Below are 27,137 nucleotides of genomic sequence, written 5' to 3'. Positions count from 1 at the left end.
AATTGAATACATGGCAAAGAAATAAATGTGAAATATTTTTCTAAACATTTCAGGTTATCTCATAAACCAGTGTTCTGGGGGCACTCTGTTTTGCTGGATGTTAACAGGTGTGCTATCCAAAAAATACTCGCTTTCTCTCTTTCATATATATATATATGAAAGCATTTGAGTTAAACATAACTGAATGTTTCTGCTTCCCGAATCTTTTCTTTTAATATGCATTACAAATACCTGAGAAAGGGGTACATTATTGCATTTTTACCAAATTTATTTTACCGTGACTTATTTATTTGGCAACATTCTTATTAACACCTTCTAAAACATTGTTTAGATAAATACCACTTTAGGAAATGTTCTGACAAAGTGTGTTTGGCTGGACACACTACAACCCATGCAAGGACACACCTTCTGGCTTGTATGAATTTAGTTAACCGATGGATCCCTTGAGCACCTACTGTATAAACAGCCCTGTGCAGGATGCTAACTAAAGGGCATGAGACGTTGCGTGAAGTTATGACTGCCTTTTAGAAGTCCAGAGTCAAAGGGAACAAACACTCAGTAGTCATTGCTGTGGGAATGACGTAGTGAAGTAAAATGCGAGTGCAAAGAGGGAGAGTCATGTCTGTTTTTTAACATCTTTATTGGAGTATATTGGAGTATAATTGCTTTACAATGGTGTGTTAGTTTCTGCTGTATAACAAAGTGAATCAGCTATATGTGTACATATATCCCCATATCTCCTCCCTCTTGTGTCTCCCTCCCACCCTCCCTATCTCACCCCTCTAGGTGGACATAAAGCATCTGGCTGATCTCCCTGTGCTATGTGGCTTTTAAATCCCTTGATCTTAAAGGAAATGTACCGCATGTCTCACTATTAAGTATGCTATTTACTATGGATTTTATATAGATACTCTTTGGGGGTGAAAGAAGTTTCCTTCTCTTCTTAGTTAAGGATTTTCCCACATATGGATGTTGAATTAGATGAGCATGTGTTTCCTATCCTTTAGTGTGGGCACTGTCTCCTGTCCCCTCTGATCCACAAGGAAATGAAAACTAAAGCTCAAGTTCTGGCTTCTACAAATGTCTTCAAAGACCAAGCCAGGTTCAGTGTTCCATTTCCATCTGACTTGCTATGTCCACTCAGCTGTAGGCTTCCGTGAATGCCTTACTTTCCTGTTAGCCCAATGTGTTTTTTAAAAGAGATGTATTATGCCATTTGCAGCAACATGGCTAGACTTAGAGACTGTCATACTGAGTAAAGTAAGTCAGACAAAGACAAATATATGATATCGTTTATATGCAGAATCTAAAAAATATGGTACAAATGAACCTATTTACAAAACATAAATAGAGTCACAGACATAGAAAACAAACTTATGGTTACCAAGGGGGAAGGGGGGGAGAGATAAATTGGCAGATTGGGATTGACATATACACACTATTATTTATAAAAGATGACTAACAAGAACCTACTGTATAGCACAGGGAACTCTACTCAATACTCTATAATGACCTATATGGGAATAGAATCCAAAAAGAGTGGATATGTATATATGTATAATTGATTCACTTTACTGTACAGCAGAAACTAATATAACATTGTTAATCAACTATACACCAATAAAAATTAAATTAAAAAGAGATGACATTGTATTTCATCTAGACATTTTGGTTGTTTTTACTGATGGGTGGCTCATCTATCCCCAAACAGCATATTTAGTCCCCTGTACAAGAAATAGAACTTTGCCTTTCTTTTCTGTCAGAATAATGTCTCACTTCTTTCAAAGTTTTCTTGAAGTTCACCTCCTTTAGATTTTCTTTTTTATCATCCTCTTAAAATTTTAACCTTATTAAATCAAATTGTTTATGTCATTTCCCAAACCTTTAACACCCAACCTCATAACAGTTTTACACATTTTTTTTTTAAGACTAAGATTGGTCAATTATTTGCAACTACTCTTTTGTCATGTACTTAAGAATCTTCTTGTCTCATCTTAGAGGCTTTATTATAGTTTTAGTTCATGAAGACAAGAGATGTGCTCTTTATTCCTTCTGATCACCCCAGAACTCTGTAACTGCACATTCCAGTTGCTGAGTGCATTTTGTTTTTTCCTCAGTAAACCTGGTATGCTTTACAGTTCCACTCTTCTAACACTCGGAGAAGATATCACCAAAGAAAATATAACAATTCCTCTTAGGAACAAAGCTTTATTCCACAAAAATGTCTATACAAACTGAGATGTTCCTGGCAAAACTCCAAATCAGTAGGATATCTCATTCTCTCCCTCTGTCTCTCACTCTTTCTATTTTTAGTAAGAATTCCTGACCCCCCACGTTGTTCAATATTTTTTTTTCGTAGTACTTTTCACCTTCAGATATGTTATATAGCTTTCTTATTTGTTATGATTGTGTTTTAATAACTATCTCTCAAGCCCCCTCCCCATAGAAGATAAGTCCCACGAGGGCATGGATCTAACCTGTTTGGTGCATGATGTATCCCAAACAGTGCCTGACCTAGAGGAGCTGCTCAATAAATACTTGTGAATGAATGAATGGCATATAACATTTGCATAGACAAATGACAAAAATAAAAATACAACTTCATGATTTACTTTTCTCAAAAGTTTTAATATTTTCTTAATCAGTGCTATTTTATTTTATGCTTTCAGATATCAACATGGCAGGAGAACCCAAACCATACAGACCAAAACCTGGAAATAAGAGGCCCCTTTCTGCACTTTATAGGTAAGTAAGCAAACACTATTTTATGATATGTAGTAGTGAAAAATTCTTGCAACTTTAAAAGGCAATATAACCTATAAGGAATCAAATATTTTGAAGAGCACTTCTAACTGGCATAAAGTACAACAAAATGCTGGTGGCCAACATATAAATATATCAAGCAGCATTGGCAGCGATCTTGCCTAACCTTTTCATCTTTGCTTAAACAACCCTTCTACAAGATATTCCTCTAATAAAATCTAATAAAAATCTCTCATGACTCTACCTAACAAGTGGTGCAAAGGTTAATATTTGTTAACTTCTGCATGCCATGTACTACATATATTTTACATATGTTATTTAATTTAATTTAATTTTCACAGCAATCCTGCAATGTAGATATTGTTACTCTCATCTTATAGATCAAGAAGCTGATATGCAGTTTCTTAGAGATCTTTCCTAGGTCACACCACTGGTAAATGATTGTGCCAATACTCAAACTCATGCTTTCTGATGCCATGCCCTGAATTCTTTCCAACAGATCATTCAGCCTCTTTGTTACAAAGGACATGTTCATTTCACCTCCATTTCACCAAAAAACAAATACAATCCTTCTCTTTTCTAGAGAGACATTAACAATTCCTTTAAACTTTCCTCATATATTTGGATATGAGTCAACTTAACACTCTGGTCTTTCTCCTCTACATGCCCCAGTTTATCAGTGTGTATGCCTATAATCTCAATTCCAGGTAGACGGAGTAGACTATACTTAGCATGTTTATTGTTCTATATATACTTCTATTAGGTTACGGAAAATTCAGTTGATTTGGAGAAGACGTTAAGATTAAACTCATAGAAATTTTGGTTCCTTTAAAAATGGCCACTTAAAAAAAAAAAACAGTGCTCTGCCGCTAAGCCATATGTCCCACTTCATGTAGTTTTGCCATTGGTTTTTGTAATCTAAGTGCTGACTTTTCATCTCTCTCTGTTAAATTCCCTTTTGTTAGACTTAGCCAATTGTTCCAGGCTATTGAGATCTCCTATCTTCCAATTTATTTGGTCCTGTCCCAGATACATAATCTTCATTCTGTCAGTGTCCACATCCAAAAAGCTAATGTAAGTGCTGAGCAAGGCCCCCTTTTTCCTGATGTCATTTGGATAAAGGAGAATTGAGTTATACATATCAAAATTGATTATATTCTGATATAGTATAGCAAGAAGAGTGCTCAAAAGATAGTTTGGAGCTGTTTCCTTGTCTTTGTTCTCAGAAAATTAGAAAATCTCCTTTTCAGCCACTCACAGCTTCATTTCTCGGTCTATAAAATAAAAGGGTCAGAACTAGATGAGTTCTAAGGTCCTTTTCAAGCCTAATGTACCAGGATTCTCTAATGTATGACCATCAGCGATCTTAAAAAATACATTGGAAATATATCTTAATTGCTGTTTTCACTTTGGCTGTGTACATTTATTTAATTTTAATAAAAATTTTTATATAAAAGGGGAAAGCTACAGAACATAACAATTGTTGATAATTGGTCATAAGGCAGTATTGATGTTAAAGGTCAGAGATGAAGTCATCAACAAAAGGCAAATGATGCTTTCTGTAACTTGTTTGAGGTAAAAAAGACAATGTTTAAAAAGCTGAGAAATGCAGATAATTTTTGATCAGATTGATTTTAAAATGTATGCTAGAGCTGCAGCTAATGCAGAATGTTTGAAAAGTCATAATTTCAATGATTACCAGAAGAAGCTGTCAGTGGCTTTTATTCTCATCAAAGAGCTACCACTGTCTGTGCGATGATGTTAATTTTTGTATTTTCCCTGTTCTTGGAGTGTTTTGATTTACTTACAAGAATAGAAGCTTATGACAAGAAACAAATGTCTTTTTAACTGTTATTTCTCTATTACTAAGTTTTGCTGAATTGTGAATTCAGAAGAATTAGAAGCAGAAGTTTATTTAAATCTGATATATTGTATACAAATCACATTAGTGGGGAAATATTTATTTATCCTATTTTCATCTGTTTACACAAAAGAAGGCTGGGATGTTATGAAACTGCAAAACGATAACAGAGGGAACAAAAGAGAGTGAACGTGCAGCCTAGAAAGCCCTTTCATACACATGCTCTCATTCTTACATAAGCTTAATAATAATAATAATTTATTTTTATGTAGACAAAATGTGTTTTCATAGTCATTATTCATCTGTTCACCACAGAACTCCCCAAGGTTGGTATTATGTGCCTTGCTTTATAGATGAGGAAACTAAGTTTCCAAGACAATAAAGGATTTGCCCAAAGAAAGGTAACAAAATTAGGAACTGAACACTGGTTTTCAGCTTTCAACTCTAAAGATCTTGCCACTTGATCACAACTCCCCATATTTACTGCTACCATCTAAACAATGCAGATTCTAAAAAGCAGAGATCCTGCCCACCAAAACCAATAATCAATTATGTTTCTGTCCAGGATTATCATGCCAGCCGGTGGCAAAAGAGAGCCTGCACACTGTACATAGTATAAGAACAAAAGTTGCCACCAATCTGTGTTATCATAGGGCACAGGTTTTGAGCTTCAAGTTCTTTATCTAACATAATAGTTGTATACTTTTTCTTGATACTGTAAAATGGAATAATTGAGATGAAAGCACTTAGCTCATTGTGGGGAATATAGTAGCAGCTTGAAAAGGTGGTTTCTGCTTTTCTATTTTTTACATCTTTGGGTCTGTTTCCTTATCTGTAAAATGAAAGAGCTGGAACAATTTCATTTGTTCATTCATTCATTCTTTCATACAAGACATATTCATTGTGAGTCTACTATGATCTAAACTCTAAGGTAGCTGTTCTTCTAGATAAATGGCACAGAAAATGCCAAGGCTGAAGGGCAAGGAGAGAGCATAATAAAATAAAAGTAAACTATTTTTATGGTTATAGGTAACCTCTGATCTACCTTGTGCCCTAAACCACTATGTCTTATATCTATTTACTCTATTAGGGATATCAGTGATCTGCTATCAGACTTCCTTCTTCATTTATGTCTATTTTACCTGCATCATCAACCACAAAGTAGTATTTACATAGAATATTCACTGAGGCATTGCTTTGATTTGTTACTTCTTTTAACATGATTTTCAGTTTAGCCAAACAACCTTCCCTAAGATTTTGTCATGTGCTAAGTTAACATGGTACACATAGAAGACACAATTTTTTAAAAACTGAGTAAAGCTTCAATATATTAATATCTTATACATGAGTTAGATATACATATAAATAAGGAACATAAATGAAGTATGCATATATTTCTATAAGGAAATAAATGAGAGAGTTATAGATTCTGCCTGGTGGACAGGGAGTGAAAAGTCTGGATGCCTCTAGAGCCAACTTCTGAACAAGCAGGCATTCACTCTGCAGACAAAGGGGAAGAAGGGCATGCCATCCAGAGAACATTTGCAGGAACACAGACACAGAGATGAAGATGAGTTTCTCATGGTGAGAGCTAGGATAGAGCACTTGGACCACCATGTTATGGTGGCTCAGGCTGTCAGCATCCTTATCTGGCTGCTTATCAGACTAAGGACATTTGGCTTTTATTCTGCAGGCAACAAGAATCCATTTGGATATGATGAGTGACTGGAAATGGGGTATAAGTGAGAGTCACAGATATGTCCAAGGTTTCTAGGGGAATGCTCACATGATTCTGCCAAATAAATAGGAAAGGCATGATGAGCAGCAGCAGGGTCAGGTTTGGGGTTGGCGGAAGGAAGTAAAAAGAAATTATTGCTGTCTTGCCCATGAATCTATAGAGACAGACAATTCATTAAAATAGCACTTATAATAAAAATATCTCCTATTAGAGGCTATTTGTAAATGATACATAATTAATCATTTGTGAACATTCCATAAATATTGGACCTAGTCTTAATGGTGAATAGCAAATCCATTCTCTAGAAAGAATATTGTAACTTTTCATAAATTGCTGCTTCAAATGTGCTATGTACATTACACAGTGTCTATGGTGCTGTGAAATAAAGTGAGTTTCCCAGCATGCCAAGTTCCAATTAATGCTAAACAATTGTTAAATAAGAATAACTGTATGATGGTTTTGCTTCTGCTTGCAAAGGAGACAGACCTTTCCTCTCTGATGTGAATAAAGCTGACAACCAGGGCACACAGATATTATTTATCAGAGCTGAACAGCACAGGTTTTAACACCAAGAGGAAGCCCTCTGGGTCACAGGGGGCACAGCTTAGTGAGACACATAAAACATCAAGTTTCATCCCACTCATTTCATGGATATTACTAGATATTATTCCCAAACATGGTTTTATTGCTGTATACAGTTGTTTTTCATAGCAACCTTCTCACCTCACAGAGATGACCATGGGATTCAGGATTGCCAATGCAAGTACCTTTAAGACTCCTTAAGATTGTCACAAGGTAACCTATAGTATTACAATTTTAAGATCACCACAATTAGAGGTGATAGCCATGAATGCGGGTTACATTATACGAATGTCAATGATCAAAAAACTTTCAGAGTGTGAGCCGAGTAAGGTGACTCTACAGCAAAATATCTCCGGTAATTTGTTTACCACTTGACCTACATGAGTTCTATTTTCACCCTTCATGGTAACTCTGGCACATCATGGGAAAGGGGGACCCTCAGGTGACCCACAGTGTCTCATAGAACCTTGACAATAGAAATGAAAGCAATAGAAGCTAATTTCAGCTAATGCTAAATACCAAACATCATTATGGAGGAAAAATGGCCGGGACATCTCCACTGCATTAACTTGCTCTGTTTGCTGAGAAAGTTTACCAATTAGCTATTGATTATTATTATTTTATTTACGTCTTCTTTTATAATGTCAAGGATAAAACACCTTCACTTTCAGAAGTGTAATCCTTCCGGTGTCAGTGCCTCCCTTTGCACCGGTAAAGGCATCCATTTCACCTGCCTAGTCAGGTGAGCTCACTCAGGAAGCCATCTAGGAATGGGCTCTGTGGTTTTTAAACGGACTGTGAGGAGGACAGGGAAATGTACTCCTACCCCTGCACTAATGCATCCTGTCCTGAAATGTATACAAGCCCAGCACTGACATGCCTACAAGGTTCAACTTAAAATTCAGTTGTTGCTGGGTCTGTGTAGCAACTGCGATCTCTTTTTTGCTCCTGATCCAATCTTTCCTGGGCAACGAACTTACTTTCATGAAAAGTGTAGTTGCCAATATCCACAAGAGAAAATACACACAAAACAGTGTTTACTTCTAAAACTCAAAGCTGAACATCCATATATCTGGGTAACTGACGGTGTCTTCTCTTTAATTCACACTTCCCAAGCAAACATAAAATGCTGCTGAAGCAGAAAAGGTTCCAAACATTCACTTTGTGGATGCTTCAATATTGTGCATATGATTGATGAAGAGAGGGTTAAGTGGCCTGGATCCTAAAACTGGCAAAGCTTCACCAGTGGTTCGAATTGGATCTCTTATTCCTTAGCTTTTCCAGCTGCATAAAAGAAGAAGACAAGTTTCCTGAAAGATGATATGTGTTTAAGGAGCCTGGAACTGTTACAGATGTTTTCCATGTTTTAGTTATTCTCATTATTATGATGATTCAAAGAAAAGGTCTATAATAAAGTATTCTAAGAAGTTACTTAAAATGAGCTGTGAGCTATGATAATGTTGCTAAAATTTGCACAGTTAACTAAACAGGTTAATGTTTCTTATAACTGCCTAAAGAGGAGACTTAAAAAAAAAAAAAAAAGATTACACTTACTTATAGTATATACCTCGTATTTCAATACTAAGCGAATGTAATTTATAAACCTTTTAATGTGAAATGTGTAAAAGAAATGCTGACACAATACCCATTAAAATAGTTCTGCTGCAGGCAATTCTCTGCTAGGTTAAAGGATGACCTATTTGCAGTCTTCTGTTATGTTTTTAATGCATAAATATCCATGAATATTTTCTTGCATATAGAAAGAATATGGTACTGGTATAAGGAGACTGGATGGTACAGTCCTTGATGCAGAGAATTCATCTTTAAGGCTTTTTGAAACATTACAGTTCTATTTGTTTGATTTGAGGCAATTTATGATAAAATCAAAGGAAGCAAAACGATACAACAAATTTTAAGAAGAGGTAAGAGCCAAGAACAAGATATGAGTTAGGAGTGGGGTGGGTGGGTAGGATCAGGCAAATTATACTTAGAAAATGTATGTAATAATAAGATATTAAAATTGGGCATCAAACTTATCCATGAGATTCCTAGCAGTCAGTGCAAAAAGAGGGTGCGTGATAATTTACGTAATCATCTATTAAAAGAGAGTACTACCATCTGTGATGAGAAACTATTTTTTCCCTAATTCTCTCTTCTGAGAGAATTATTAATCGCATATGAAATCATCTAAACAGCATAGTAGATACCACCCTCAGTAGCAGTTATACAATACACACATGTGCACACACACACACACACACACAATATTTTTAAACTAATGGGAGTTTTATTATGAAGTCTCTCAGCAAAAGCCAAGGATAAACTGCAGTAGAACAAGCCACACAGTCTTTCTTTCTGCTTCTCCCAAAGCAATTTACCATCCTGGGACAAACTGCATGAAACTCAGAAAGAGTGATGTCCCAAGATGGCTAGATCTGTAGAGCAGCCTCGGCTCAAATCACCCACATAGCTGCATGCTAGGAGGAGAGGGCTGAGCCCTTGGTTTTCTTGTCTACCCAGCCCCAGAGACTGGAAAAAAAAGACCATGCTTAGATGTTTATGACCTTTCACACAGGGGTCTCTTGACCTGTTACTTAATATTCTTCCTCTGTAATTGGGAGAAATGGAAAAGGAATGATAAATCTAGCATGGGAGAGAAAGCACTGAAATTTCACCTCATCCTCACAGTTGGCAGGTGTAGATTAAGACACACAACTCTTTTCTTCTAGCTGGTAGTTTTACTGTACTTTAGAAGCTCCTGCCTGTCATGAAATAGTTGCTTTCTTTCATTTGTGAAAATGGGGTTTTCTGTTGAATCAAAGCCTCCTCATCAAGAGGACTCAGGTGTTATTGTCTTTGTGTTATATATTCCCTGTGTCTCACTCTGTGTTTTTCATGCTTTCATGATGGGGTGTTAGAGCACTGACAGTAACACTGCTGGTCCCCACCAGAGCATAGGAGAATGGTGAGAATCTCTCATGGCTGGGTCACTGGGGAAGTGCTCCCTGCCTGGGAGGAAGGTGCTTTCTGGATTTTACCTTCCAAAAGACATCTTGCTTGGTCACAAGATGGAGTGTCTTCACTATCACTGCTGATGTCATATGTTTTCATTCTTTTATTTTTTTGATCATTACAGTAACCTGTTATTTTAGGATAGCCCTTGGTAGAGAATTTAAGGTCCTGAGCTTCTAATCTAAGTTGTTTGTGTTTATTTTTGAAGAGTTAGTTTATTCCTCTTTTGCCCAAAAGGGCTCATATCATTTCCATCTTCTCAATCTATACATAAATTAAAAATTCCAGGATATGTTGCCCATTCCACAAGATTACATGGAAGGGAGCATGAAAAAAAATTGAAATGTGTCTAAAGTCCTATTTTTTAAACAAATCAAATTAAAGCCTAAAAAGTTTTTACTGTGGGAGTGGTACCCTCTCTTTACACTGTTTTTAATATAATTAAAAACAAAATCTTCTCCAAACCCAGAAATCCTCTGCACAAAATTAGTAGAGAAAGAAAGCACTTATTATTGAATAAGCATTAATCCAGAATGCCATACACATCACAGGTAATCAACTAAGAGATTACAAAAACAGAAAGAAATCTCACTCTTTTATATCCTGAAACAGCTATAACCCATTTCATACATGTTCTCAGGATATACCATAACTATTTCTCAAGTAAGAGGCATGACAGCACCATTCATCATGCATAGTTCATTGTAATTCCACCAGGTAATTAGGGTGACCATCTGTGTTAACCAATTGGTAGTTGGATTTATCCGGAGGAAAATTAACCTTCTCATATCTTTGTGACAGGTAGTAGTTTCACACCTTGGAACACCTAAATTAGGCTCCTACCTTCCCACAGAAATGGGGAGATAGGCGTGCTATCTCCCTTGATACTTAAATTTCAAAGAGATGGCTCCTGGGTCCTAGAAAATAGACACGTCTAGGTCATAAAGCCCTATCTAATCTTCAAAATAATTTATATACATTTCAAAGAAAGAAGAAAGTCCTTACAATGACAAGTTTTCTAAAGTAAATGCTCAAAAGGAGGGGAGGGAAATCTCTTCCCTTATTTTCAAGAGGAAGTATTAAGTTTTAAGTTCTTAGGTTTTTTTCTCAATTTTTTAAAGTACAATTGAGAGTGATAATTAAGGACTGGCTTGTGTTAGACTGATGGAAAGCTCCTTTTATTACACTCCTGCCCCAGAGGTTAACCTTTGTACTGCCCCACTGACTGCTCCTCTGAAGCACCAGGGCTTCTGTAACATTCCCATCACACATAGGAGGATGCTTTATGACCAGTCTGACTGCTTATTTTCTAACAACTGGAGAAAAAGTAAGAAGAAAAGTGCCATGATGTAGAGGAATGTCTGAGCCCATACAAAATGAGGAGAGGAGAGGATAAAATGAATATGTATAATATAGATGGATGTGATTGGATTAGTGAGAAATTAAATAGCTCTTTTTCCTCTATCATATTGTCTCACCTTTGCAATGTCATTGTTTTTTTAAACCACATATGGCTATTTTATAAAATTAACTAATTTTACCATCTTTATAAAAAAGTATCTTATAAAAAAATACTTTATAAAAAAGTATTTTCCCCTGGTCAATTAAAGTTTGAAAATATCACAAATTGTAAGGTAATAGAAAATGTTGATTTATAGAAAGATTTATTCTGAAGTTTTAATTATAAGCAGGTTCTGCACAATAAAAAAGTGAAGTTTATAAGTTTGTTATAAACTTTGGTTGGCTTTAAATATATTAATTAGAAAATAGTCCACAATTTTCTTGTAAAAATTACATAAAACTTTTGATGACTTTGCAAGAATAATTCTTCTGACTGAGTTAAGTACTAAAAAACAAATGCTTCCTTTTTTGATATCTAGACAGATGAGGGCAAAAAATGCAACATAGTCTCACCAGATTATCAGTCAGCTATGTATGATAAATTCTTTGAACAAAAATTCATCTTTTTGGAAATTAATTGACTCTATTAAACTTTCAAAATTCCTTTCTAGTGGAATGATGACATGATTGATAATTCATCCTATTGGTATTGCTAAATATCAGAATAGAGCACTGGGGGATATCCTTCCAAATTGAAGTATTGAAATGTATTTCATGTATGTTTATTCTGTGCTGGAATCAAAGGACAAGGAGCTTGTTCTGAGTTAAGAACATTACATTGCAAATGAAACTGAGTTGCTGTATAGTTTGCACTTTAGTATTTGTTTGAAATATCTTCTCTCCAGCAAAATCTCCACTTATGTTTCAGAATTACTCAGTCTGAAAAGATATTAGTGGTCATGAGAAGGTGCACTGAATTGGAAGTTTGGAAACCTGCAACCACGTCCTGTGTCTGCTACTACCTGCCCATGCCACCTATGTAATTATAAGCAATCTAACCTCTTTTAAGCCCAGTTTTCTCATAATAACATGAAGGAATCGTTAAATCATTTCTTACTTTATTCCCATTTCTAACATTCTCGGATCTTGCTATTTACTTTCTAATCCAGAGAGTAAAGTAAGGCATAGGTGCTTCATTATCAAGTTTATGTCTTTATTCCTTCAAACGCTATCCAGTATCTTAAAATATTCATATCTTTTGACTAAGTAATTCGATTTCTGGAAGTATGTCTAAATAAATAATCCCAAATATTTAAAAATGTAAAAAAAAAAGAAATTATTCCCAGATGTTCTTTGCAGTTTTATTTATAATATTGAGTAATCTGATTCGACCAAAATATTATGCAGTAATGGATATGACACATCCAGTAGATGGAATGTTCACAAGGTATTCAAGTTACAAGAGAAAAGATTTAAGAAATGAGTAGAAAAATAAAGCAAAATTATATACACAGCATATATAATAGCATCTAATTACATAAACAGTATGTATTATAGAAACAGAAAAACAAAACTACGTACAAATGAAACAAATATATGCAGAGAAAAAAATAGAGGTCAATATATTAGTTGTAATTGTATTTGGACAGTGAGGATATGGATAATATTTTTATTGCAACTTTAGTACCTAATGCAAATTTTCTTTAATGAGAATTTTCTAACCAAAAAGAGAGAGAAACAGATTTTAAAAGCAGATTTTGCCAGTGGTAGATGATAAACACAAAAGCACTCACGCAGGCAAGAATGAGGAATTTTGTGTTCAGTGTTGTGTAAAACCAGTTAAACAGATACAGCCCTTCATCTTTAGAACTAGACTCTTAGTCATCATGGTTATTAAAATGTTAATTTTCTAAAAGGGCAACTTCATTAACATTTGTCTTACAGTTCACCTCAGGCCAACAGCCCTACATGGAGAAGTGGTCCCTGCCAGGGCTAACTGCAGGATTAGGAGTGCATGGTGCAGAGAGGAGTGGAAGGAGCAGGGTGCAGGGGGGAGAGCAGCTGAAGTCATCTGATCTTCAAAAACAAAAAAGTCAAACTTTATGAGCCTTTAAAGTGGTGCAATAAAATAACTAATCATGAATGCATGGGGATGGCAGTTCTTCTGACTACAGATTAGTGAGCCAGTAGTAAGACAACGGTGCTTGCCTGACAATAACTGTCCCCTTGTACTTAAAGCTGTATTTCAGCCACTTTGCTGCTGCTGCTGCTGCTTTAAAAGGGCATAGTGTAGTGAGCTACAAATAGTAACAGAATAGTTTTGAATAAAGCGCAGGTTATAGCCTCAGTGTGCAGTGTGTAGTATATGACAGAAAGAGAAGGCAGAGGTTTTGTGTTCCTGACTCTTAACAGAGAGAATCTATCATTGCAGGACAGCTAGTCATAATGAGTCTGGGTACAGTAAATGTATCAGGATGTACTTTTAAGAAAATGATACACCAACCAATAGCTAAGTTTGAAAAGGAAGCAGAGGATGACCCACAAAATACAGATAATCATTTGTGAAATAGCATTTTGAGTTGGATTGCCTAGCAACTGTTACAGGCACCTTAAGTGCTATTCTTACTAACATTATCCACAACATCAGGGTGAAGGCATTATTATGATATTGTGACAATTCTAGAAGAACTTAAGTAGAACTGTAACTTCTAATTGCTTGATTTGCTGAAGACTTTGTTTTTCTCATTTTTTTTACTCTTTATTATGTACACTCAATATAGCACATCCCATGTTTAGAAGGTTGAGAAAAGAAATATTATATGATTAGTATTTGAAAATACAAACTAAATTGAGTGTAAAAATGTTGACATATGTGGCATGAAAAAAACCCATAAAGATACTGTGAAAGAAATAAGTAATACCAGGCATCCATTTTAACTGAAAAATCAAACATAGATTTTTGTAATATAATGCTGAAGAAATAAAAAGCAAGAAAAAATAGCTCTGTGTATAGATGAGAATAATGTGGGAAGACAGTTATCAGACAGATATTGTATACTCAGTCTGGCCAGAGAGAGTTGTCATCCAGTGGCCAAGTTATGAGTATTGGGCATAGACCCAGATCCAGAACAAAGCTCCAGTCCTGGAATATTGACTGAAAAAGTCTGGGAAGGCAACTGCACAACCCAGTCAGCTGGTCTCCATGATGGATCTTGAGATAGCACCACTAGAATTTATTAGGAGCCAAGAGAGAAAGCAAATGTTAGCCACAACTCAAAATGATAGAGACAGAGACAGAGAGAGAGAGAGAGTCAGAGAGAGATGAAAGACAAAATAAGAATTTCACATGGGGTCAGCCCTAAGAGTATATGGTAGAATGATGGAGACTTGGAGAAGAATTTCTGATCCCAGCAATTTTGAATGGACCACAAACTCTCAAGCCTCGAAGAATGACTTATCTCTAAGCCTCTATAAACAGAGCTGGTTCAGGGATTGACCAAATTCAGCCTATATTAAAGACACTTAGTGGGTTTAATGGAGGAGAAGAAAACACAGATTCACTGATACAATCATTCATCAAGTAATTAACAAAACACCTACTGGAGTTTGTTCTGGGAACTGAGAATATATCAGCTAACCAAATGTGTAAGAATCCCTGACCTGGTCTTCAAGTGTGGGGTAAGTGATAATAAACAAAAATAAACAATGAAATTAACCATAAGTTAGAAGGTAGGTGTTAAAGAAAATGTAAAGCAAGGAAAGAGGTATAAAGGAGTGGGAAGGGGATAAGTGTTGCAATTTGCAATAGGGTGGTCCATGAAGACCTAGCTGAGAAGGTAACATTTGAGCAAAGATTTGAAGGAGGTGATAAGCAGGTAAGGTTTTACCTGGGAGAAAAGTGTCCTGTGCAGAGCAACTAGCAGCACGAAGGCCCTAAAGCAAAAACATACCCATGTGGTTAAGAAAAAGCAAGGAGGCCAATTTTCCCCAAACAAATGGTAGAGATTTAATGGGGGTCACCAAGTCATGTAAAGCCTTATAGACCATTGCAGTTCTTTGGCTTTTACTCTGAGTGAAAAGGAGGGTTTTTGGAAGGTTTTAAGCAAAGGAGTACCATGACAGGACCTAAATTTTAAAGGGTCACTTTAGCTTTATGTTGAGAACAGGTTATAAAAGAATGAGGGAGGAACATGGGAAAACAGGCAGGAGATTTTGGTGACTCAGATGAAGTGGTAGCATCTGAGATGAAAACAATGGTTATGTTATGGATATATTTTGAAAGAGAGCCAACAGACTTACTGACAGATTGAATGTGGACTGTAAGAGAAAGTACAGAGTCAAGGATATTATTTTCCACTACTACGTAAAATTTACTGGCTTAAAAGATGTATTATTTGTCATATCCAGCAATCTGAGCTGAGTTCAGTTTAGTGGTTCTGTTCTGTGTGGGGTCCAAGATGGCTTCTACACTTACATATCTGGTACCTCAGCTGGGGCTAGCTAGAACAGCTGTGGTGGCTGAGCATCTTTCTACACATGGTTTTGCCCTGCAGTAAACTTAGATTTTATCACAGCACAGTGGGCTCAGATTAGTCAGAATTTCACATAGTGACTTAGTTCAAGAAGGAAGAAGATGTTGCCTATCTTTGTAAAATCTGGGTTGGAAATTGTACAATGTCACATCTGTCACATATTCTATTCATCAAAGCAAGTCACAAGGCCAGTCCATATGTAAGATGAGGAGCATAGACTTCACCTCTTGATGGGTGGAGAGAAGGAACTGATGATTGCCAGACTGTCTACCATAGATGTTTCCAAGGATTTTGGACTGAGCATCTGGACATATGAAGTTGCAATTAAGTGAGCCAAGGAATACTCACAGCAGAGGTTACAGTAAGCCAAGGTAGGTGGTAGAGATTAGAAGTGTAGCTTTTGGACATACTAAAGTTGAGATATCTATTAGGCATCCAAGTGAAGATGTAAAGTAGACAGATGAATACCCAATCGGGATTTCAGTGGGAGGTCTGGACTGGGTGTCCACATCTGTGAGTCATCAGTATGTAGATGGTACTCAGAGCCAAGAGACTGGATGAGAGCAAACATCAAAGGAATAACTAAAGATCGAAAAGACAAGAATTCCAAGAAGTGGGCTCTGGAACACACTAATATTTGAAGTCAGGAACTAGCAAAGGAGACTCAAAAGAAACAACTAGTGAGATTGTTACACTAAGTGACATGAAACCCAGAGGAGAAAATATTTTCGGGAAGACAAAATCAACTGGGTCAGCCATTCAAAGGTCATGTTAAACTAATAATTCACCAGTGGACTCAGCATTGTGGAAACCATTGCACTCTTTAACAAAACTGTATCCATCAGGTTTGGGGTCATGGCTAGATCCTGCACAGTTAACTCAGGGAGCTGCCCAGGAGAGTCTGGGACCTGGAATTATAAAACCATGCTCTTGTAAGACAGCCATAGCTGTAGAGTTAGAGGGACACTATCATGAATCCCTGCCCTAAAACACAGCCTAGCCAGTCAGGTGGAACTTTCAACACAATCCAGGAGGACATAATGTTGAGTAGCCCAGGCAGACAATTTGCATCACACAATTTTGTCAGCATGTGGCCGTGGGCGTCATTCAATTCTGACATTAAGAGCCAGAATTTTTTCTAAACCAGAAGGATGGAGAGCTGTGTCTGAGAGGGCCTGAGGTTACAAAGACAGGAACTCAGGCAGGACATTATCTGCCAGACAAGTTTGTCACTGGGAAGAGAAGAAACACAGTTAAGCAACACATGCAAACATGAGTTATTGTTTCCAAGCCTGTATCAGACATTAGCTACAACTTAAGCTAAATGAAGTTCAAGTGTTTGACTAAGACAGGGCAGAGGAGAGAGGTGAGGTTGCACCTGGGACCAAAGCGGGTGTGAGAATGTGGGGCACAGGTGAGCAGTGTGGACTGGAGGGAGGCCGGGTGGTGGGCAGGGGAGGCAGGTGAGGACAAAAGTCGACTGCTCATCTCAAGCTACTGGGGCAGCCCCACAAATACATGTGTTATGTCATTTAGCACCATTCACACTCTGAACAACTTATTGTGACTGGCAATCAAAAGACCGCCCAGAAATGTATTGGCTCTGATAGTTTCATTTAAAATGGAGGAAAAAAGATAAATGACATTAGAATTCTGCAAAGAGCAGGGCTGAGGATTGAGATGGGAAGCTGGATAACTCTGTGACTGATTACCGGCCTCCCTCGACTGTGCTCTTGGCAGATGCACAGTTTCTCTGTAAGATTTAACATCTATTAGCAAGTAACTAAAGAAGACAATTGAAAGAGACAGCTGAGCAGCCACTTGCTAGTTTTTCGTAAATTTACGTCCCTTCACTACATAGGGTTGGAACTGAGATGAGCAAATCTTCCAACGTGAAAATAATTGTGTTTGAAAGTATCTCTTTTCAAAAAATCATTTTTCTTATTTTAATAGAAACATCCAGAGTTGTGCGCATTCCCCTGCAATGTGAGGTATGATGAGGTTGACTGTGGAATCATAACAGAGCAGGGCTGAGACACTCTACTCTGCCTTGGCCAAAAAGCTACCATCCCTACCCCTAGCTCCACTCCCAGTTGGAGAAAGAGTTTCAAGGCTCCCAGGGGAATCTGCCAATGGTTAATGGTCTTTCTTACCAGGAGATTCCTCTTTATTCTTCACCTTCATTCCTCTTGCCATGGATCAAGCCTCCCGGTAAAGTTATGAAAGAACATTACGACTGTCCAAGGGAGATGAGCCCTGCAGCCTCAATTTCCAAGGGGGCAAAAGTCATAACTGTGAGTGTCAAAACTGCCACTGAGATTCTTCATTGATACCACAGCCATCCATTAACTTGTTCCTGGAGTCAGCAGCGCAGATGGTGGTAACCGCAAATAGAATGTACCAAGGGGCCTGATGAGAGCCCTAAGCAGAGATTTCAACTGAGCATGAAAGCCCTTGAAAAAGGTATCACAGGAAATAAAGGGAAAAGCTTTTTTTTTTTTTTTTACTCCCGAGTAATGGAATCCATTGTAGCAAATTCCACCACAGGAGCTGGCTCTCTACAGCTTTGAGGTGAATTTTACGTCCTCTAATGACCAAAAAATAACGTATAGGAAAATGGTAAAGATACACTATCATATGAAGAACTGAAAGTCTTAATCAGACTGCCTGATTTATCATCCTGCTCTATGACTTTCTAGGTTAATAGATCTTGGGGAAATTACTCGATCCCTCTCCGACTCTGTTTCCTATGTATAAAATATATGATAATGGTACCAACTTCACAGGGAGGTTATGAGGATTAAATGTATTAAAATGCTGAAATAGTGTGTCAGATTCAGAATATTGGCTATTATTACATATGTGGCATTAGGTATACATTATTATTTGTACACATTGATATATGTCTAGAAATCTAGGTTTCACTGCAGACTTTATACCTCTTTATTCCTTTTGTAAGTTTGAGCAAATTTCTGTGCCTTCTATTAGTGCAAAGTTGGTAAATACATATTTGGACACCATTCTTCTCCTCTCTCTTCCTATTTCTATCGCAGACATAGGTTAATTACAGCACTGTTACACCCTGAGACCTAAATATGTTTTAGAATTCTTGTCAACATGTTGTTCCCAGCAACCACCATCAATTAGTCCACATTGACATGAAAATTAAAGCTTATCTGACCTCTCAGATTTAGGGCATACAAGCTTTTAAGGAAACGATAGTTTCCATTCTTAGCCACCCCAGAGTATCCCATTTCAGTCTCATCCCGGAGCTCTGCTTTGCCACAAATTTCTCAGTGTGGTTGACAGGACACAGCAAAAGGCTACACATGGGATAATCCTTGAGCCTCTATTCTAACATTACACCACTGTAGGTAGCCACCCCTGGGAAAACACCATGGTTGGCACGAGAACGCTCTGAGTGCTGCTTATGATCAGTAGACAACAGCGTCTTGAACTCTTGTTCCACCAAAGACACTGACTGATGATGTGAACTCAGACTTTGGGCAGATGGAGATGAGGAGGTTGGTGCCTGCGCAGCCCAGTGCTCCTTCCCAAGCCGGGCACCAAGGAGGTTGTCCTTCCTAACAAGCCTCTTGTATTGCTCCCCACAGCAAGGGCTCCTAGGCATCCAGGCCCTGGTCAGTCAGCACAGAAGACTGGGCTGCCTTTGCTTTTATTTTTTCTTGTTAGGTGAGGAGAGAAGAGCCAAAAGAATAAGTACCATAGACAGATTCCGACGTTCACTGAACGTCAAAGAACTCACCTATGAATATCTGGTTCCTGTTACATAAAGAAAACTCTTATGTAGTTTTTGTTTTGTTTTGTTCCATTTTTTTTTACCTTTTGGTGATAAATGAATTTTTAAGAATGCTGACAGAATTGTTTTATTTTTTAATGTTCAGTAAAGGACAGCATCTAAGAATCACCTTACAAGTATTTATCTTTGATCAAAATCATAAATTTTTGCTCATATTTAACCACTTACATTGAAAAAAAAAAAAGCCTGTTTAAATTAGAGGACCTTGGAATGATGAAAATGTCATGTGGATGTGTTTAGATTACAAATGGCTAATGATGAAATTTAGGCTAAATTTTAAATATCAAAATAAGATTCCTATAATCCTTAAGAAGGTTATTAAACTATTTGTAAAATAGCATATCAAGTTACTCCATAAATAAAGAGCAATTGGTTAGCAAGTGTTAACTCACAATGACCTGGACCACACCCTGCCCTGTGTGGGGCCAGATAGACCAGAGGCCCAGCCAGTGTGTAGCATTTATTTTTCTTTCCCATTTCTTAGAGGATAGAGCAGAGGTTAAGAGTATAGACTTTGGAGTCAGGTCTGTGATTGAATTCAGACTCCATAATTTTGCTGTATGACTTTGAGCAAATTACTTCGTCTTTCTGAACTTATTTTCTCATCTGCTATTGTCAAAATTACATGTACACAGGGCCTGGCATAGTTTCTAGCACATAGTAAGCTCTGGCTATGGTGATCATCATTAGTCTCCCAGGGTTCCTGGAGAGAGTGATGGGACAGATAGGAGTCAGCCATACTGTTCTTTACATAAAATGCCTGCAATCATGTTTGTATTTAAAATATTATTTGAAATGCAGATGAAGATCAATTCTTTTTGAGAAAAAAAATGTACGTAATGATAAAAGATTTTCCATCCCTTTAATGGGTTAATTCATTCATTCATGGGTTGACAAACTATATTTCAAACATCACTAGATTTCAAACTAGACTCTGATGTATATCTAAGAATGTAATCCTCCTCCATTTCTCCTCCTTTCTAGCTTAGGTTAAGCACACATGAGCTATTTCCAGAGAGAAATCTTTTCTTTTTTTATTTACTCCTATCCCACAGAACGGATTAAAGGCTGGTGACAGATCCAGGCACAGATTTGCTCACTCAGCCCATACTGGTGGACATCAGCTATGTGCTGGGTGCCATGCCAGTTACAGATTAGTACCAATGGCTAAACAGTTCTCCTGCCCCTTTCTGAACTTTGAATCTACACCTGGAAGCCTGTTAGTGACCCCAGATATTCTCTCTAAAACCATTTTCTTCCCGTTCTACACACTCTTTCTGGGGCCCTCATTCTCTCCTATGATGTCACATACTAACTATGGGTTGATGACATGACTCCTAAACCTGTATTTCCCCAGATGTCCTCCCTGAGTTCCCGGCCTACAATTCCACCTCTGCCTCCAGCATATCTTCCCCAACATATCCCAACATGACTCATTAATATATAACTGCTACAACAAATTATTCCCCAACCTGGACTCCCTGTATCTGATGTATTTAGTTATTTAATTCTCTCCACACCCCTAAGAATTAGGTCTATTATTACCTCCATTTTGTAGAGAGGTCATTGAGGCGCAAAGAAAAGTGGCTTACTTTTCCAAGGCTGTGCAGCCAGAAGGTGGTAGTGTCAGGACCAGAACCTGGCAGTCTGATTCTGAAAGCTGCATTCTCAGCCCTTTGGTACACCCATCTTAAATGTAGGTCACGTGTGGGTTACCATTGCTAAAGAGAATAGATCAGATGGTAGTGTTGTTGCTCCATAATTTTAACTACAAAATCCTATAAATATAGTAGGGGATCATAGTTATAAGTCACTTTGGATTCATAAAAAACACTAGTTTTGCAAAAACAAGGTACTTGAAGTCATTTCTGCAAAAACCCAGTATATGCCAAGGCACAGGGATGTGAGGAAGCAAGATGTCGCTTGACGGTGAGCAGTTGGCTCAGCTTGGTTGGAGCATAGAATCTGTAGGCTGAAGTGGTAGCAGATAAAAGGCTGGTAAGGTACCCTAGAACCAGATTTTGAACGAACTTTTAGTTATATTAAAGGGTTTATTCTGTAGGCAAATAATGGAAGTAGTTGGGGGGTGGGGGAGCAAGGCAGGGAAAGTTCATCTGACAAAATCATTACCAAGAGCCTCTTATGAAGTAGACATGATTCTAAGTATTTGAAATACAGTGAGTTCTTACCTTCAAGGAGTATACAGTCTTAATGGGGAGCCTGGAAAATATGCTTGTAATTTTTAATACATCATGATTGAGTGTTACAGGGGCCTACTATGGGAAGAGTTATGAAGCACTCCTAACCAACCTATGGTGCCTTATAAGGGAATATTTCCTAGAAGCACTCAGATATTTGTAATGAAGGGAATTACATGATCACATTTGTATTGTAGAAAGATAGTTCTGCTAGTAGATATGGCTATTCCAAAGGAATACTGAAGAAGGAAGGTCACAGAGGAGATTATTCTAATAGCCCACATAAAAGTTGATGACCACTTGAACTGTCATAATAATAGAGAGGGAAGAACAGAATGAAGAGGACTTTTGGCAATAGAAACAACAGAACTAGGAGAATCTACTGAAAGTGAGTGTTGCTAGAAAGGAGTTAATGAGAAAGATTCTAATCTTTCTAGTTTGATTATCTGGATGACTGATTATGCCATTCAGTTAGGGATAAAGAAGAGCAGAATGAAAGAAGAAGATGATTAATTTCATTTGGGGCATGTTAAGTTAAAGGCACCTACAATTGGAGTTGTATGGTGAGTGGATATAGCCATGCATAAACAAATTGTGTGATGCTGCAGACTTAAGTTTGTGAATATCCATCATTTGAAGACATTTGAAATCAAATACGATTTCTCAGTAGAACACAGAATGTGTAAAGAGAGGAAATGCCATAAGGCACATGCAAACAAAATAAAACAAACAAAATAAATAAACAGATGTGAGGCAGCACACCATGCAAGACATGACCGCAATAACTTTGGAGCCAGATTGCCTAAATTCAGATCCTACTTCAACCACTCTTCAGCTGTGTGACTTTGTGCAAGATAGTTAGCATCTTTGGGTATCAGTTTCCTCCTCTGCAAAATGAGATCTACCTCAGAGGTATCATGATGTTTAAATAAGTCAATGTTTATAAAGCATTTTGAGTAATGTCTGGCCCTTAGTAAATTTGGGTTAGTTTTTTGTTCTTGTTAAATACAAAGTATAATAAAACCTTTAGCCGCAAATATTGATCTTCATTTCTCATTTTATTTTATTTCTCTACTGTGTCTTATTTTTCTAAGGGCTGTGATTTGTTTACCTTATTCCACTCTTAATTCCAGCGGGTCCTGAATGAAGAATTACTAAATTCACTACCTATTTCATGTTAAAAGAAAATCCCAGGAAAGATGAAATCAATCCTTTTCTTCACAGAACAACTACCTTATTAAAACCTCAGAAAAGTTCTCTCTGGGCATATCACAATGTAATCACCTGTTTCTAAGGATCAAATTGATAAACAATTTTCTCCAAAAGGATGTTTCTTCTAGTAGTTTTCTTCTTTTACATTTTTTTCACTTTTCAGAATGAAAATTACAAAAATGAGCTTTTCGTAGATTCAAGCAGTTTCAGCCCTTAGAGTTAACTACTTATCTTTGGCATAGTCATGACCATCAAGGTCCCCTCTGTGGGGACCAAGATTTCCTGCTCCATGTCACCACTGAAAATTCTTGTCTTCATGACTTACAGTGACTAATGCACAATAACCTTGCCTTTCTGCTCAGCTCATAGAGCATCAGCAGACATCTCCCTCCTGGGCCCATTGGAAAGCTTAACAAAAAACTGTCAGGAGCTTCTTATCCAAGCAGAGAGGCAAGTTTAACATTCTTACCAATCTTAATAAACTCTTAGTTAGCTTTTTAACAAGGACTATTGTCTTGAGACTATAGCATAGTGATGGAGATAATAAGTAATAGAAGTTTAGAGACAAGATTGTCCCTATAAGATGAAGGTGTCAGGAATGGCTTTTTAAGTTAGATAAACTCAAAAGATAAATAGAGTTTGATAGCAAAAAGAAGGAATAAAACAATATTCCAGTATAGAAACAAAATTTAAAGACACCAAAGCAAAGCTAAACCAGATTTGTTTGGGCTATATATAGACAAATTTCCTGGAATAAAGTAGTTAGTAATAGAAGTGATAAAGAATAACATAGAAAGTTGGTGTGAGGCATGTTTGTGAAGAGCTTTCAAATGACAAGCGGAAAAGTTTGGGCATCATTCTGTAGTTATTGAAATCATCAAGAAAGGTGGTGACATGAAAACAGCACTTAGGGGAATTAATCTGTCAGTAGGGTCAGAGACTGAATTGGTGGTGTAGACAAGGAATTCAAATTATTCTGAACTTTGAAGTCTGGGAGAATATCTTGATAGGTAGCAAAATAAAGAGTGCCACTTTTGAGAAATCGTTTCCAATTCCTTCCCACAATATAATCATATTTCAAGTGATGGCACACTTTTTTTCTGTAAAGATCATAGAGTAAATATTTTAAGATTGTGGACGTTCAGTCCCTGTTACAATGACTCAACTTACTACTGTAGCACAAAAACAGTCTTAAACAATATATAAATGAATGAGCATGACTGTGTCCCAATGAACTTTATTTATGGACACTGAAATTTGAATTGCATATAATTTTCATAACTCACAAAATATTATTCTTCTTTTGATATTTTCCAAACATTAAAAAATGTAAAAAACACTCTTAGCTTACAGGTTGTGTAAAATCGGGTGGTGAGCAGGATTTGGCCTATAGACTGGAGTTTGCAAACCCCTGGTTTATAGAACATCAGTCAGAACTCTATCCAACATCATTTTGAAAACTTTGGATTCTCTTCTGAGATCTTATATTGAGCACTTGAAAGGAGATGGTTGAAATGGTGAGTCAAGTGGTAAAAGTTGAAGGAGACAACTAAGTAGATAGTAAGACTAACCATATAAATCACTGGGGTCAGTGGGGCAACATATGTACCTATAAGCTCCAATCCAACAGCTACTTACTTCAAAAGAAAAGGGAAAATCAATCAATAAATATTACTTCAAACACATTCTGAACTCAGCATTCTAGTAATTGCACAGGGAAAGGAAAGTGGTGGATCTTGCCTCTATTCATGTTGATTATGATGCCCATAAGGAGAGCAGCACAAATGCAGTTTCTAAACAAGTAGTGTGGGTGGCAGCATGGAAGGAAGCTTAGTGTGAGTCCAGTGTATCAAGTTGGAGCAACTCTGAACAAAGAATTTACATTTGGAGAGACCAGCTAGGCTGGGATAGGTGATGAGAACTAGCCTGGAAACCAAGTGAAGAGAGAGATAAGAGGAACATAAAGGAAAAATTGACCGGGCATTGGTAATTAAGATGTGCAGAATGAAAGGGGAGTCATACATTAAATGTTTTAAAATTTGTTTAGTATATTACTCAATGCCACCAAGAAGCATGCAGCAGTGAGAGGCAAGGGGGCCAGTGTAGGCCATGGGAAATGGAGAACTAGGTGACTGGAGGCTAGCACCTTACACAAGCAAATCACACATGTGCACTAAAGTCTGACTGATGTTAGGCTGAATTATTGGCAAACACGGGGAGAGGGTATTCTATTCATGCCCTCATGTTAGCTATTTCTCAAGTGTTATTAGATGGAAAAATAAGGGAGAAGTGATATCATCATCATGTTGATGTTCCAAATAAGTTAACCGTCTTCTGCATCACGTTATATAGAATCCCCCTCATTTCTTCAAGGTAATTTCTTTTCACCATTTAGCACTAATCGTGTCTTATAAAACAAGCATATCCAAACATATTTCACTATTTATCTTCAGTATTTTTCTCTTAGATCTGTTTATCTATCCATATCATAAATGTATGGGAAAAACAAGCACACAATATGGCCAATAATTTACATGGAGGCGGGAATAATATTGGAATTCAGGAGAGGAACAGGTTACATAAATATATGCCTCCAACTCTTAACACCAACTATTGGTTTTCTCTGCTTCTTCCTTATATGCTGCTGTTTAGAGGGTTTGCTAGGGCGGCTGCTCCCTAAAAAAGTCTCTCCCTGCTATAATTGTTCACCCAAAGCAGCAGGACATTGGGCAGAGAACCATATTGGCTCAGCCTGTAAGTGGACCAAGGCATATTTCTAATAAGCCATTTTTTATTTTTTGAATTTTAATTTATTCAGTGTTTTAAACAGCAGGTTATCAGTCAGCCATTTTATACACATCAGCGTACACATGTCAATCCCAATCTCCCAATTCAACACACCACTACCCCACCCCCGCGGCTTTCCACCCTTGGTGTCCTTACGTTTGTTCTCTACATCTGTGTCTAAATTTCTGCCCTGCAAACCACTTCATCTATACCATTTTTCTAGGTTTCACATATATGTGTTAATATGTGATATTTGTTTTCCTCTTTCTGACTTACTTCACTCTGTATGACAGTCTCTAGATTCATCCATGTTTCCACAAATGACCGAATTTTGTTCCTTTTTTATGGCTGAGTAATATTCCATTGTATATATGTACCACATCTTTTTTTTTTTTTTTAACATCTTTATTGGAGTATAATTGCTTTAAAATGGTGTGTCAGTTTCTGCTTTATAACAAAGTGAATCAGTTATACATATACATATGTCCGCATATCTCTTCCCTCTTGCATCTCCCTCCCTCCCACCCTCCTTATTCCACCCCTCTAGGTGGTCACAAAGCATGGAGCTGATCTCCCTGTGCTATGTGGCTGCTTCCCACTAGCTATCTATTTTCCGTTTGGTAGCGTATATACGTCCATGCCACTCTCTCACTTTGTCCCAGCTTACCCTTCCCCCTCCCCGTATCCTCAAGTCCATTCTCTAGTAGGTCTGCATCTTTATTCCCGTATTGCCCCTAGGTTCTTCTGATCATCTTTTTTTTCTTTTTTTTTTTTAGATTCCATATATATGTATTAGCATACGGTATTTGTTTTTCTCTTTCTGACTTACTCTGTATGATAGTCTCTAGGTCCATCCACCTCACTACAAATAACTTAGCTTCATTCCTTTTTATGGATGAGTAATATTCCATTGTATGTATGTACCACTTCTTCTTTATCCATTTGTCTGTCGATGGGCATATAGGTTGGTTCCATGACCTGGCTATTGTAAACAGTGCTGCAATGAATATTGGGGTGCATGTGTCTTTTTGAATTATGGTTTTCTCTGGGTAAATGCCCAGAAGTTGGATTGCTGGGTCATATGGTAATTCTATTTTTAGTTTTATAAGGAACCTCCATACTGTTCTCCATAGTGGCTGTATCAATTTACATTCACACCAACAGTGCAAGAGAGTTCCCTTTTTTCCATACCCTCTCCAGAATTTGTTGTTTGTAGATATTCTGATATGCCCATTCTAACTGGTATGAGGTGATACCTCACTGTAGTTTTGTTTTGCATTTCTCTAATAAT

The 27,137-nt window shown here is 37.2% G+C and overlaps 1 protein-coding gene across 6 annotated transcripts in view; it reads left to right on the top strand.

The window, feature by feature from the left end:
- Positions 1-27,137, top strand: part of RALYL (RALY RNA binding protein like) — an 816,695-nt gene that overhangs the window by 612,106 nt on the left and 177,452 nt on the right. For all 6 annotated transcript variants that reach the window (XM_007180154.2, XM_057532504.1, XM_007180151.2 and 3 more), the window contains one exon: positions 2,670-2,745. In XM_007180154.2, coding sequence (XP_007180216.1) covers positions 2,670-2,745 — 76 coding nt within the window. The remainder of the gene's footprint in view (positions 1-2,669; positions 2,746-27,137) is intronic.

This window comes from Balaenoptera acutorostrata, chromosome 17 (genome assembly GCF_949987535.1).
Source record: "Balaenoptera acutorostrata chromosome 17, mBalAcu1.1, whole genome shotgun sequence".
Classification (NCBI taxonomy): Eukaryota; Metazoa; Chordata; class Mammalia; order Artiodactyla; family Balaenopteridae; genus Balaenoptera; species Balaenoptera acutorostrata.
This window is presented reverse-complemented; position numbering and strand designations above follow the sequence as displayed.